The sequence below is a fragment of the Zalophus californianus genome, chromosome 8 (assembly GCF_009762305.2).
Source record: "Zalophus californianus isolate mZalCal1 chromosome 8, mZalCal1.pri.v2, whole genome shotgun sequence".
Classification (NCBI taxonomy): domain Eukaryota; kingdom Metazoa; phylum Chordata; class Mammalia; order Carnivora; family Otariidae; genus Zalophus; species Zalophus californianus.
Genome location: NC_045602.1, coordinates 116613437 through 116626971, shown reverse-complemented (window position 1 = coordinate 116626971; position 13535 = coordinate 116613437). Strand labels below are relative to the sequence as shown.

At 47.0% G+C, this 13535-nt stretch overlaps 1 protein-coding gene across 10 annotated transcripts in view; it reads right to left on the bottom strand.

Annotated features, from left to right (window-relative positions):
* CEP250 (centrosomal protein 250) overlaps window positions 1-13535 on the bottom strand; it is a 53297-nt gene that overhangs the window by 37350 nt on the left and 2412 nt on the right. For 4 of the 10 annotated variants that reach the window (XM_027621020.2, XM_027621022.2, XM_027621021.2 and 1 more), the window contains exons 1-7: window positions 5848-6033; window positions 5328-5384; window positions 4304-4386; window positions 3908-4073; window positions 3082-3188; window positions 2602-2853; window positions 949-1045 (exon numbers count right to left, since the gene is read on the bottom strand). In XM_027621020.2, coding sequence (XP_027476821.2) covers window positions 949-1045; window positions 2602-2853; window positions 3082-3188; window positions 3908-4073; window positions 4304-4386; window positions 5328-5384; window positions 5848-6033 — 948 coding nt within the window. Of the gene's footprint in view, window positions 1-948; window positions 1046-1266; window positions 1362-2601; window positions 2854-3081; window positions 3189-3907; window positions 4079-4303; window positions 4387-5327; window positions 5385-5847; window positions 6139-6395; window positions 6941-13535 lie in introns of those variants that run through there. The other 6 variants (XM_027621017.2, XM_027621016.2, XM_027621019.2 and 3 more) reach the window with 4 other exon arrangements.

The following is a 13535-nucleotide window of genomic DNA, read 5'->3' as shown; positions in this document are numbered from 1 at the left end:
CCTGACGCCTCATCGTTTCCTTAATATTGAAATCAAGTGTCCTCCACTGTACTCAAAACTATGACAGTGCTGGACAATCAGAATCCTTACAATTGAACCCACTGCACTCTTTGGCATTATCTGAGCACTGTGGACATTTGAATTTGCAAATTTCTGACCAAAAGGAAACAAAAAGGTATCAACAACTCTTGAGTCCCTGCTGATCCCGGCTTGGATAAGAAGACTAGAGGTTTGCATGTAGATGGTCATTCAGGATCTGCCTAAAGAGAGAGATCTGAAAATTCTTAGAAACGAAAGGACATGTGCAATCAAGTCAGAGGTTTTAACTAGTCCAACCTTACAGAGTCCCTTTGATAACATCTCTGGCAGATGAGAAGCCAGGGACACAAACCTCACTCTTCCACAAGACAGACTGCTCAACTACTGGGCAGCTCTTGCTGCTAGACAAACTCTAGCAGCCTGTAGCTGCTGGTCACCAACACTGCCTGTGCCGGCTGGACAACGTTAACTAAGCCAACTCTTTCCCCTGATGTCAGTCCTGCAGATCTGTGATGGCAGCCATTATGTCCTCCTCAAGCCCTTTTCTCTCCAGGCTGACCGTCGCCATACTCCTCAGTTGTTTCCCATAGGACTAGGTTTTGAATCTCTCACACATCCCCATCCTTTGCCAGTGTGCCTCGTAACGCGTGGCCCACTCTCTCTGATGAGGGCACACTGCACACGCATGTCATGGTAGTTTCCCCAGGAATACAGTAAGGATGGTACACAGTATTTACTGATCAATGAATAAATGAATGAGTTAATTAATTTTCATATTCAGCCAACAATTATTTTTTTTTTGCTTTTATTCAAGGAATATTTAACTGGTATCCTGCATCATCTGTCCATAAAGGACAAGGAACCTATAGGCCCACTCCCAACTCCTTTCCAGAACAAAGGGTCATGTACCAGGATCTCCACTGTCTCTCTCAGAGCCTCTAACATCTTCTCATAATCTTTATTTTGCTTCTGAGCCTGGGTCAGCAGAGCAGAGAGCTCGGTCACCCTGAAGAGAAGAACACAACACTGTCATGCGGGCGGCCCACTGAGATGGACAGAGCCACTATGCAGCACACCCCAGCCCCAACAGACACTCCCACTGCAGCCCCCCAGAGACCCCTGGGCACCCCCAGCCCCTGCACTCCCTGAATACCACATGATGCTATAGCCTTGAACTGGGGGCAAGGGGAGGAGTCAAAAGCCACTCAGACACATGCAGGGATTTACCACATCTCAAGGCTGGAACTCGTGTTTGGGGGCCCGAGAGCTGAAGGAAAGCCCTGGACCAGGCCCTTCCAGGCCCCGCTTGATCTTGAAGTCAAGCACCCTGAAGCCAATAAGAATACCAGAGTTGCCAAATGGGACAGTCCCAACGTCCCTCCAGCCCAAGGGTCTCTGATAAGGAAAATGGAGGGGCAATTTGGGGGAGATTATGGTCAACCTCTGTGATATTGACTTCAAAGTTCAGGGAAAGCATCATACAACTATCACCTAATGCTATACCCTGGAGCTCAATGCCTGGTATTATATGGGTAGCTAAATAAATATTTATTTTTTAAGATTTTTTTTTTTAAGTAATCTCTACACCCAGTGTGGGGCTCAAACACATGACCCCAAGATCCAGAGTTGCATGCTCTCCTGAGCCAGCCAGGTGCCCCTAAATAAATATTTCTTGAACGAATGTTATTCAGGAGTTAAAATTCTTTTTTTTTCAAAGTCTTAATAATTTTATTTTGTACCATCTCTAATAGCCTTCATCACGAATGGCCATTCGTTTAATCATTGTATCTTTCAACAAACATTCATTGAATGTTACTATACGGCAGATGAAGCGCAAAGCACCAGAGACACAGGCTTACTGAGCCATGGTCTCTGTCCTTAAGTTCCCAGTGCCTTCCCAACTCAACCCAAAACAAACTGCCATTTACATACACCACCAATAGGTGGTGACACAACCCTAGCCCAAACCCACCCAGAAATTCAAGTGGGGCTCTTTGCTTAGGTCCCTGTTCTTACTATTATTATTAAAAAATCTATTTTGTCATAATCCAAAAAAAAACTAACCAAAAATAAAAAGCTAAATAATCAGAGAGAAACAGTGAGATTAATGCTGTAACAAGCAGGTCAAAAGACTACACCAGGGCACAGAAATTTAACAGCCTACTGAGGTCAGAGAAGGCTTCTCAGAACCACGCCTTGAAGGATAAGGTGGAGGCAGAAGGGAGGGAGGCGTCCAGCCTAAATCAGCATGTACCAGGGCAGGGAAGCGTGGACGAGCCTGGCTGCTCTGGGAATGGGAGTAGTGTGGTGTTGACAGCGTAGGTCACAGCTATAGCTGTATAAATCAACAGGCGAGAAACTGAGCTGCAAGACAGTCTGAGGGCAGAGGGCAGCGACATGGCCCCATGTGGCACTGGGTTCCAAACTAGACTCTGTCTGGCACCTCTCCTTCCCCTCTGCTGGGAGGAACGCTCTTCACAACCCCCAACCCCCACCAGCTCTATCTCCCTATGAGAGTCAACACCCTCAGCAACCCCTTCCCAGGACCCCAGTCCAACTCACTGATCCTGCAGCTCAGCCTTCTCCAGATCGCCCTGACTCTTCAGCTGTATTAACTCCTGGGTCCTTTCATGGGCTTCCTTCTCCAGTTCCTGGGTCTTGGTTAGTAGAAGCAGCAGCTGGGTTGGCTCACTCCCATCCAGTCTCCCATACCCATCAGATTCACGAGACTGGGCGCCCACAGTCAAGCGCAGACAACAGGTCAACAGGGACCCTGAAAGCCTCACATGCTCAGCCTTGAGCTCCGTCAGGTCTCTGAGTATAAGCAAGGAAAGAGCGGACTCCAGTGGGGATGGGAGCATGGAGATCAGGCCCAGTGAAGCCTGAGGAGCAGGTCTGCGGAAAATCATCTGAATCCAAAAACATCATCCCTCCCCATCCACTCTTCCACCCCCCCACCCCCATCCCCTGCTTCCACAGCAGCCCCCTGTCCTAAGTCTAGAATCGGTCAGGGCAAACCTCCCTTCTTAGCCCCACACTAACCTGTCAGTAGCTGACTTCATTTCCAGAAAGTGACGTCGGAAGGTCACCACCTCCCGCCACAGACCAAGAAGGCGACCGTGCTCCCCTTTCAGGTAGCCCTTGAAGAACTGTGTATTCAGAAACCCAGGTCACATTAAAGGGCAGAGGGCTGTCTTTTGCCAGCACAGGAATCTTGGATTCCTCCTGACTACTCGGGGGAGGGCAGGAGGGACTTACGGGAGATAGCTTATGAACAGGTGTCTGTATTCAGGTCACACTGAAGCATTTAATAAAGCTAGCAGTGGTAGTCAAGAGGTCAAAGGGTTTGAGATGGCATATGACCTTCCTCTGAGCTGATTAGAAAAAGATAAACAGCAGCTGCTACCGCCATTATTACCACAGACTTACAATGAGGACTAGCATAGTACCTGGCACCCAGCAAAGGCTCAGGAAACATTTGTTTCCTTGCACTGGGATCTGAAAACTCCCCAGGGTCTGTATCTGGTCTTTCTTCCCCATTCAGTTTCAACAGCTACCTCCTTAGCATCTAGATATGTAGACCTCCAGAAGAGGGGAGTCAGCAAGCTTTCAGATCCTTCTAGAACTGAAGCTAGTCCCTCAGGCAGGAACAGAGCTGCTCTGAGTGTCATGCCACCTACCAGCAAAACCTCGACGAGGCAGGTAAGGACAGAAGTCAGATAAGAGCCAAAGCAGGGCAAAGCCACCAGCCGGAGTGGGGAGGAGAGCCAGGGACCCTAGCCACAGCTCAGCTTCCATCCAGGTCCTGAAGGTACCCTTTTCCAGCACGGACCAGGCCCCAGAGTGCAAGCCCTCCTGTTCCTCCTACCTCCTGCTCCATCTGCCACTGGCTCTCCTTCCTCATTAGCTCATCCCGGGCTCGGCTCCAGTCCACTGTCAGTTTTTCCACATCTTCCCGAAGTGCTTTATTCACCATGTCAGCTTTTTCCATGTGCAGTCGAAGCTGGGTGTTCACCTCTGCTAGACTCTCACACCTGCACTGGGGAGGGGCAGGAGCAAGTGCAAAATAAAGGCTTAATCCTACCATTGGACCTCTTGGAGTAAGATGACAAACACTGGAATTTTCCATTGCCAGGAATTGGAGGGCTAAGGCTGAGGTCTGTGGTTTGAGCCCTGTTAGTGCTCAGGGCGTAGGTGCCCCCTCCGCCTTCTCGACCCACAGGCCACCAGAATCGCCCCTGCCAGAGAACTTGGGGTTGATCACCTCTGTTGCTCCTCCTCCAATCGGACCAACAGCTGCTCCAGGTTCGGATCCTCCACGCTTTCCCACCTCTGAGGGGTTGGTCCCTTCGCCAGACAGAAACAAGCCTTATTTACCTCCAAGGAGAACACCATTCAGACCAGTCCCCTGATGCCCCCTTCTGCAGCCGCCTGCTATCTTTTTATTCCTCCTCGCCTGTGTTAGCTGTTAGCAGTATGCCTCTTTTCTCAATCACTCCATCCTGAAGTTAAATCCACTGCATCCCCTTCTCCAAAACTGGACACATCTCCTGAAAGATGGCGTTGGGTAGTGAAAAGAGCTTTCAACCCAAGAAGCCTAAGATAGAGCTTTCACTAACGGCCTTGAGTTCTACGACACTACATTTTGGACCTCAGGAAGTTATTCAACTTCTCTGAGCCACAAAGTCTTCACTACAAAATGAAGGAGACACCGTTCCTTTCAGAAAGTTGCCTCATAGATTGAGTTACGTCATTATATACGACAATGCCTAACGGTGCCTGGCCTACACAGAATGGTGCTAAGTTTTGGTTCTTCCCTTCCTTTGAGAGAACTTTTCTGAGGGTAACGTTGAGAAGGTGCCGAGAGGGAGCTGGAACAAAGGCAATGTGTTTTCCAAAGCCAGTTCTACCCAGCCAACGGCACAACTAAATCCTCTGCCACAGACATGTTTAGGCCTGCTAAGGCCCACATCTAAGACAGATAAACAGTGACACCTTCTGGAGGAAAAATGCATTTCTTTCCTCTGATTCCACATCCTTTCCAGTCTGATTAAATCTCTTGAAGCTGCATTTTGTCCTCAGAGAGCCAAGGGTTGGCATCTTGACAGGCCTGGAATAGCCAATCCAATGAAAGTATCTGTGTGATAAAGCTCCCAGGGGCTGAAGAGAGAGAGGCTTCCACCAAACATGGCCTTATCATACCCCAACCTCCCTCAGTCAGCAAACAAGGCCTTCCTTACAGGTATAGTCACTGAGAACTCCGGGGAACACAAAACAGCCTCACTCACCCCGGTGGCTTCCAGCTGCTTCTCCAGCTCTTGGCACCAGCTCCGGTACTGCAACACCTGAAGCAAACAGAGCAGGGTGTGGGTGACGGTCATGGCTGGTACACACAGCCCCAAACCAAAGGCCTGGGAGGATTTGGGGCAAACCTGCTGTGAACAGAGTCTGGGTGATAACAGTGGGGTAAGGCCATAACATCTTGTCGTTTCGATTTGGTCGGTTAATAATACTCTCTCTATGCCTGTGGTATTGGAGAGGTAAGATTAGAGGCTTTGGAACCAGAAAATACAGGGCCAGGTCCTAGCTCTAGCTGAGGAGAGCAAACACAGACAACTCATTTAGCCCTTGTGACTGCCATCTTTAAAAGCAACAGGACAGATCTCTCACGGAGTAGTTGTGAGCATCACAGGAGGGGCTGGTTAGGGGCATTCCCACCACAAGGCTCTGTCTCCTGGAACCCTTATCCCACTCAGCACCTAGCGCTCGGCCGTGTTCTCTACCTCCCTGCAAAGGCCGCTGCCTCACCTTGGCCTGCAGCTTCCTCACGAGGCTTGCTTGCCTCTGCTGGGCCTCCTGGGAGCTCTTCAGCTTCCGCCAGGAGGCTGCTTGGTTCTCCGCCATCTGTTGCTGTAGCGCCAGTACTTGCTCCTCCAGCACCAGCTGCAGTGTGTGGGGCTTCATACTGTTCAACTCAGGGCCTCCCGTCTCCATGGGAGCACCAGACAGGTTAAGCCCACAGGCCCCTATCCAGCCAGAGGCTGCTCACTCCCAGTAAGGTCTCTAATCATTGCTGTGCCACTTGGGCCTCCTCTTGAGCTGGGGACCAAAGCACACAGAAGAGCTGAAAGGAATGTGTAAGTGATTCAAATTTACTCATCAAATACTCACTAGGTCTGGCAAAGCTGGGGTTGGGCAAAGTAAATGGGTTCCTTTACTACAGGACCCATGAGAGCCTTTAAAATACTAACATGGACCCTAATCTCTAAGGGGGGGGGGGTGCTAAGGGACCAGTGTTTTCTGGCACGCCTTCTGGAACTCTGCACTAGACCAAGAGTGACTGGTTTACCACCTACCCTTGGTGCCTGGCACAGTGCCTAATCATCTGTGGAAGGAATCACTGAAGGCGTTTCTAATCTAGTAGGGGAGAAAGACACAATCACAACACAATGTAGTCTGTGTAATCATAACAGAGACATTACAGGATAGTAAGGGAAAACAGTGGAAGGGCATTTAACCCAATCCGGTGGTCTTTGAACTGTGTGAATCATCATCACCACAGTTAATCCTTGTCAAGTATGTCTACAGGTCAGTCACAGTTAAGTGCTTTACCCGTACGAGGTCATTTTGTCATCACAAGAATCTTGGAACCTTCCAATGCCTTCCTATCACACTTCAGCGTAGGTAATATTATAACTCTTTGTACCTGGACGAAGAAACCGAAGCTTACAAAGGTTAAACCTCAGTTAAGAAATTTAAAAGGTTAAACAAGTTGTCCAAGTTCGTATAGTTGGCATTCTGTCGATTAGGGATTTGAATACAAGCAAGTCTGACTCTCTGACGAAGAAACAGAGTAGCAGGTATTTCAGGCCCGGGACCCATTAAGAGAGTGGGGGTGTGTGTGTGGGGGGCGCAGGGGAAGGAATCAGCTTCAGTAGGATAGCAAACTGGGCGAAAACAGGGCAACGCACCACCCACAGGGGCAGAGGGGAGACGGAGAGGGAGGGACACCAGCCTAAGCAGAGAGCTTGGGAGAGACATAGTAGAGGGGGAGGCATGGTGGTCAGGAAGAGTCTGGGGTGCCAATTCAAGCTCTGCCTCTAATGGGCTCTGGGATCTCGGACATACCATTGCCCTTTCAGGCCCTCCTCCAAAGATGAGGGCTTCCAGCCACGTGACCTCAGAGTTTCTGAGGCCTCTAAAATACATGATAACCTGGGAGGAGGTGGGTAGGTTAGAGTTCTTATTTTATTAACCCTGAAACATGAGACACCCACCAGAAGGGTTAAGGAATATTTGTTTTCCCAATTACCTATCAAGATAATAGAATATTAGAGCTGCCCTCTTGGTCCAGCCAGCAGCCCATCAGTGTGAACATCTGAAGAAAGTAGTATATACAGCAAATGCAAATCTAACATTTGCATATACAGTGGGAGTTTCAGGGGCCCCAAATTCCTTTAATGCACCAAACTGTTGACTTCCTACATCCTGGCTCAAATGCCACCTCCTATCATGTCATCCCAGATGTACCCAGGAAGAGTTGATCACTTTTATAGCTACATACATGACATTACACATATATATATCATATCTATGTGATATTTATATGTATAACTGTGTATATAATAGAGAGAGCCTAATGACTATATTACATTTTATCATTATTGTTTATCTTCTCTACTGATCTGTGAATTCCTCAAAAGCAGAAGCTGTCTAATTCATTTCGGTCATTAGTACGTTGAAGAAATGCATGTGGGCCTCACTCCAGGCAGATCTAAACCCTTAGCAGAGGTTACAAATGAGGCCTGCTGGTTCTTTTCAACCATTATGTGGCCCATGTCAAGCTTTTAAGAATTCAAATTAGGGGGGTGCCTGGGTGGCTCAGTTAGAGTTAGGGTTAGGGTTAGGGTTAGGTTAAGCATCTGCCTTCGGCTCAGGTCATGATCCAGGGGTCTGGGATCGAGCCCTGCGTCGAGCTCCCTGCTCAGTGGGAAGCCTGCTTCTCCCCCTCCACTCCCCCTGCTTGTGTTCCCTCTCTCACTGTCTTCTCTCTCTGTCAAACAAATAAATAAATAAAATCTTTTTTTTTTTTAAGTTTTTTTTTTTTTAAAGATTTTATTTATTTATTTATTTGAGAGAGTGAGAATGAGAGATGGAGAGAGAGAGCACATGAAAGGGGGGAGGGTCAGAGGGAGAAGCAGACTCCCTCCTGAGCAGGGAGCCTGATGTGGGACTCGATCCTGGGACTCCAGGATCATGACCTGAGCCGAAGGCAGTCGCTTAACCAACTGAGCCACCCAGGCGCCCCATAAATAAATAAAATCTTAAAAAAAAAAAGAATTCAAATTAGGTACAAACATTTACCACTGGGAGAATGCATACAAAAATTCTTATTTCTCATCGCTTCTCGGCCTTTTGGCTAAGATCAAGTGTACAGAAATTCTTATTTCTGGGGGTGCCTGGGTAGCACAGACGGTTGAGGGGCTGACTCTTGGTTTCAGCTCAGGTCAAGATCTCAGGGTTGTGGGATTGAGCCCCGAGCCCGGCTCTGCACGCAGCTCGGAGTCCACTTTGGATTCTCTCTCCCTTTCCCTGCCCCTCCCACTTGTGCACGCGCACTTTCTCTCTCAAATAAATAAATAAATAAATCTTTAAAAAAAAAAATTATTTCTGACTCCTTTGGAAAATCAGAATACCCAGTGACCCGTGACCCGCATTCCTACAAGGCAACAACCAGCTGCAAAAACCACCACTCTGTGAAGTGTTTGCCCCCTTAGAGAGGGCATATGCTCTCTGGTTCACTGGTCTCCCCCTGCCCTCACCTCCCCACCCACCCCCTCCCATTCTCTCCCTCACACTGATAGCAGATTTTAGTTGTCATTTATCATTGCACTTGTGCTGTTGCTTTTCTTGTAAGAGTTATGGAGGAAAACTCCGTTTACTAATTTACATTACCTCCTGGACAACAGAAGAGCCTGTAGTAGCGCATAAGGAAAGTGCAAAAAGCAGCAGGAGTAGGGTGGCACCAATACCCCAGGCTGCCTCTTCCTAGCCTCTGACCCGGGTGAATGCAGTCTTCCCCCACACTCCAAAGATCCTCCTTTTCTGCCCTTCCTTTCCACCACGGCTGTGTCAACCAGCTCACCGTGGCTCTGAGAAATGCTGGCTCAGTCTCTGCCTGCGAAGGAGGCACAACCCTGCTGGGAAACCACTCTTGCTGCCAACACTGCCGGCAGCAAAAGTAGCTCTGAGCTGCTTCAGGGGACCTGATGGGCCCTTTCTCTCCTGATACCGTGAGGGCTGGCGCTGGGCTTTTGCATGCACTGGGAGTCTCAGAGGTGCCAAGGGCTCCCTCTCCCTCCTTGGAGTTCCTACCCCCCAATGTTTGATTGAACCATACAAAATTGCCAATATTTGCCCATTTTTTAACCTACAAAAATGGTAATGTCATATAGTTCAACCTACTACCTCCACAGGCAGCTCTGCCACAGTCCCCAGAATTCTCATACTAAACCATCTCTTAGGATGAGGCTAGGGCCGCTGTTAACATGGAGGGGTGACTGTGTGGCTCAGTCAGTTAAGCGTCCGACTCTTGGTTTCAGCTCAGGTCATGATCTCACGGGTTGTGAGATCGAGCCCCGCGTTGGGCTCTGCACTCAGCACAGAGTCGGCTTCCTCTCTCCCTCTCCCTCTGCCCTTCCCCCTGCTTGTGCATGTGTGCTCTCTCAAATAAATAATCTTTTTTAAAAAAAGGCCGGTGTTAACATGTATACATTATTTGGGAAGGTGATAGTAATATTCCAGTCAAGAAGTGGAATTATATTAGAATTATATGATTATTTTACTTCAGATAACTTAAAAATTTTAGAGCTATTTAAAAATTTAGTCCAATCCTCCCATTTTACAGATAAGGAAACTGAGGCCTCCAGAAATGCAGTAACTTCATTTTGTTCATGTTTTATTTATATGCTCCATTTACCTCAAAAAATGATTTGGAATTGTAGCAAATGTACCATACAAATGTAAGATATTACTAATAGGGGAAATGGGGTGTAGGGCATATGGGAACTCTCTGTATTATGCAATTTTTCTATAAATCTAATATTGTCCTAAAAATAGTTTATCTTAAAAATGATTTGAAGTGTTTTACGATCAAAACAAAACAAAAAAAATCCCCATAAAACTTAAGTTCATTAAAACTAGAAGAAAAAGAGGGAACGCACAGAGAAAAATGACATCAAAAGCATTCTGAAATTGAGATTTAGTTTTGAGTTTCCTCCAGATTCACTTCAGCACTGTTTTATTAACACTCTGTCAGATCTCCCAGAGAACAAACTAGCAGAGCGCCAAAAGAAAGGTAGATTTCAGTGTCCCCCCAGCAAAGGAAAAGGTCAGTAGTTGGCAAATGGTAACAGCATGGATCGCATTCACATGAGATAATGGATGTCAGCATGTTCTGTAAACTGTAAAGCACTGAATAGACAGAAAAAGGAAAACGATTCACTTCTTTTATGTATTAACTTATCCCATAAATGCTTATGAATTGGAGCTCAGTTCCTGGCAGTCTGCCACCATGATACAGACATGAGCAAGACTGGCCTCCTTTTGCTAAGAACCAGATGGGAAGGAGCAGTAACCTCTGAACCTAGGGTGGAACCTAACAGAAGAGTGATATACGTTATGTTTAGTTCCCCTTACTAAATTAGTTTAGTATTTGGAAATACTCCAAAAGGAGTATTTAAATAAAGTTTAAAATAGAAGCAACACTGGGGCGCCTGTGTGGCTCAGTTGTTAGGCGTCTGCCTTCGGCTCAGGTCGTGATCCCAGGGTCCTGGGATCGAGCCCTGCATCGGGCTCCCCGCCCTCCCTCTGCCTGCCGCTCCCCTTGCTTGTGTTCCCTCTCTCGCTGTGTCTCTCTCTGTCAAATAAACAAAATCTTTAAAAAATAAAATAAAGGGGCGGCTGGGTGGCTCAGTCGGTTAAGTGGCTGCCTTCGGCTCAGGTCATGATCCCGGGGTCCTGGGATCAAGCCCCACGTCCAGCTCCCTGCTCGGCGGAGAGCCTGCTTCTCCCTCTCCCTCTGCCTGCCACTCTGCCTACTTGTGCTGTCTCTCTCTCTCTGTCAAATAAATAAATAAAATCTTAAAAAAAAAAACACAAACGCATGAGACTTAAAAAAAAATAAAAAAATAAAAAATAAAATAAAATAAAATAAAATAAAATAAAATAAAATAAAATAGAAGCAACACCACCTAGACTTGGAGGTGTATATACTGCAAGGACTGGGATGGGACTAGTATCATGAAATAGAATCTGTCACTTACAGCAAAAAAGGGAAAATGCTTGAGGGCACAACACTTTTTACTTCCTGAGCAAAGAAACTATGTATGTTTGTCTGCAGAGACAATTTCTGTTTCTCATTCCACACACAAAAAATTAGCATGTATTCTGCCTCCACTACACCATGGCACCCGTGAAAACGCTCGTGGGGGGGTTGCAGAAAAAAAAAAAGTGAGTTCTGAGGTTTACTCAACTTGTAGAAGATGAAATCATGGATGCTGCCAATTTTGAGCCATTTCTTCAAGGGAGAATCAAAGTGAATGGAAAAGCTGGGAATCTCCGTGGAGGGTAACCAAGCGCAAGATTACTGTAACTTCTGAGGAGCCTTTTTCCAAAAGGTATTTGAAATATCCCACCACAAAATATTTGAAGGGGAATAATCTATGTGATTGATTGTGTTACTTCCAGATGAACCAGGATGAGGGAGAGGAGGAAGATGAAGATTAAAACTGATTTATCTGGAATATTTTATATGAATTCTTTTTTTTGGTTCTTGGGAACCAAAAAAAAAAAAATAGCTTGCGGCCCCTTCCATAAATCTCCCGTGTGGGGCCTCTCCCTTTTCTTCTCCCACCTCTCTGGCCTCTTCCTTTAGTCTCCTTTGCTGGTTTCTCATCTCCCCAACAAGGTTGGAGGCCCCGGGGCTCAGGCTTCCGGCCTCTCCTCCATCTACATTCATTTCCCGGGGCAACCTCATCCAGTTTCATGACTTAAAATAGCACCTAAACACCCATGACTCCCCGTGTTAGGTCTCCAGGCCATGCTTCCCTCTGGAACTTCACACTCCTAGACTAAGTCCAGACACCTATTTAACTTCTCCACGTGGCTGTCTAACAAGCACCTCAAAGTTAACCTGTCCAAAAATGAACTTCTGCTCCTCCAATCTTCCCCGTTTCAGTATATGGCAATTCCATCCTTCTGGCTGCTCAAGCCCAAAGCCTATGGTCATATTTACTCCATTGTCCCACAACCTGTAACCAATCTATCAGCAAATCCTGTTGGCTCTACCAGATCCCATTATTTTTTCAACGCCCCCCCCCCCCCCCCCCCGCCGGGCCACCATCCTGAGCCAACCCACTTTCTCTTGCCTGGTGTGGTGGCTTTAAGGTACGCCCACAAATTCTTTGATATTTCTTCCTTCAAGAGGCACAGCCTATTCTCTCTCCTTGAGTAGGAACTGGAATAAAGTTAATGAAGCTGAATAAAGTAGAAATGACTTCCAAGAAAAGTTCATAAAAGGCACTATGGCCTCTCTCTCTCTCTTCACCATGTCCTGAGGACACTCAGACAGCTCCATGGAAAGGCCCAGCAGTAAGGAAACATCCTGGGAGTAGAACAGCCATCAACCTGACTACCATCTCCCGACAGATCCTAAGCCATAAACACCCAGCTAAATTGCTCCTAGATTCCTTTTTTTTTTAAAGATTTATTTATTTTGAGAGAGAGAGAGAGCAAGAGCAGGAGGGGCAGAGGGAGTGGGAGAGAGAATCCCAAGCAAGGAGCCCCGATGCAGGGCTGGATCCCACAACCCCGAGATCACAACCTGAGCCAAAACCAAGAGTCGGAGGCTTAACCCGACTGTGCCCCACTCCTAGATTTCTAATCCACAACTGTATGAGATAACAATTGCTATTTCAAGCCGCTAAATTTGGGGGTGATTTCTTGCTCGGCGATAGAGAATTAATACATTTGCATTACTGCGAAAGCTTCCTAGACTGTTGGAATTTGTTCCTTCTCAACAGAGTAATCAGGGAGTGATCCTTTTAAAACAGTGACAGATTATGCAACTCAGAACCCTCCAATGGCTACTCAGAGGAAAAACCAAACCCATCCTCATGGCCTACTGGCTCCTAATTATTTGATCCCAGCCTCCAGTCGTTAATTAATTCCATTTCCTACTCTGCTCCTGCCATACAGCCCTCCTTGCTGCGTGTGCTTGCAACACACCAAGCCACCCACTCATCTCTGAGCCTCTTCCTCCAGTTCTCTTCTTGATTCGCTTGCTCCCTTACCACGTTCAGATCTTTGTTCAAGTGTCACCTTCTCCAAAGTTGTTCCGTAACCACCAAATATAAAATACCACCACCCCTCCACACACACTGGTATTTCTATTTACCTTACCATGTGTTATCTGTCCCTATCTGATTATTTTGTAA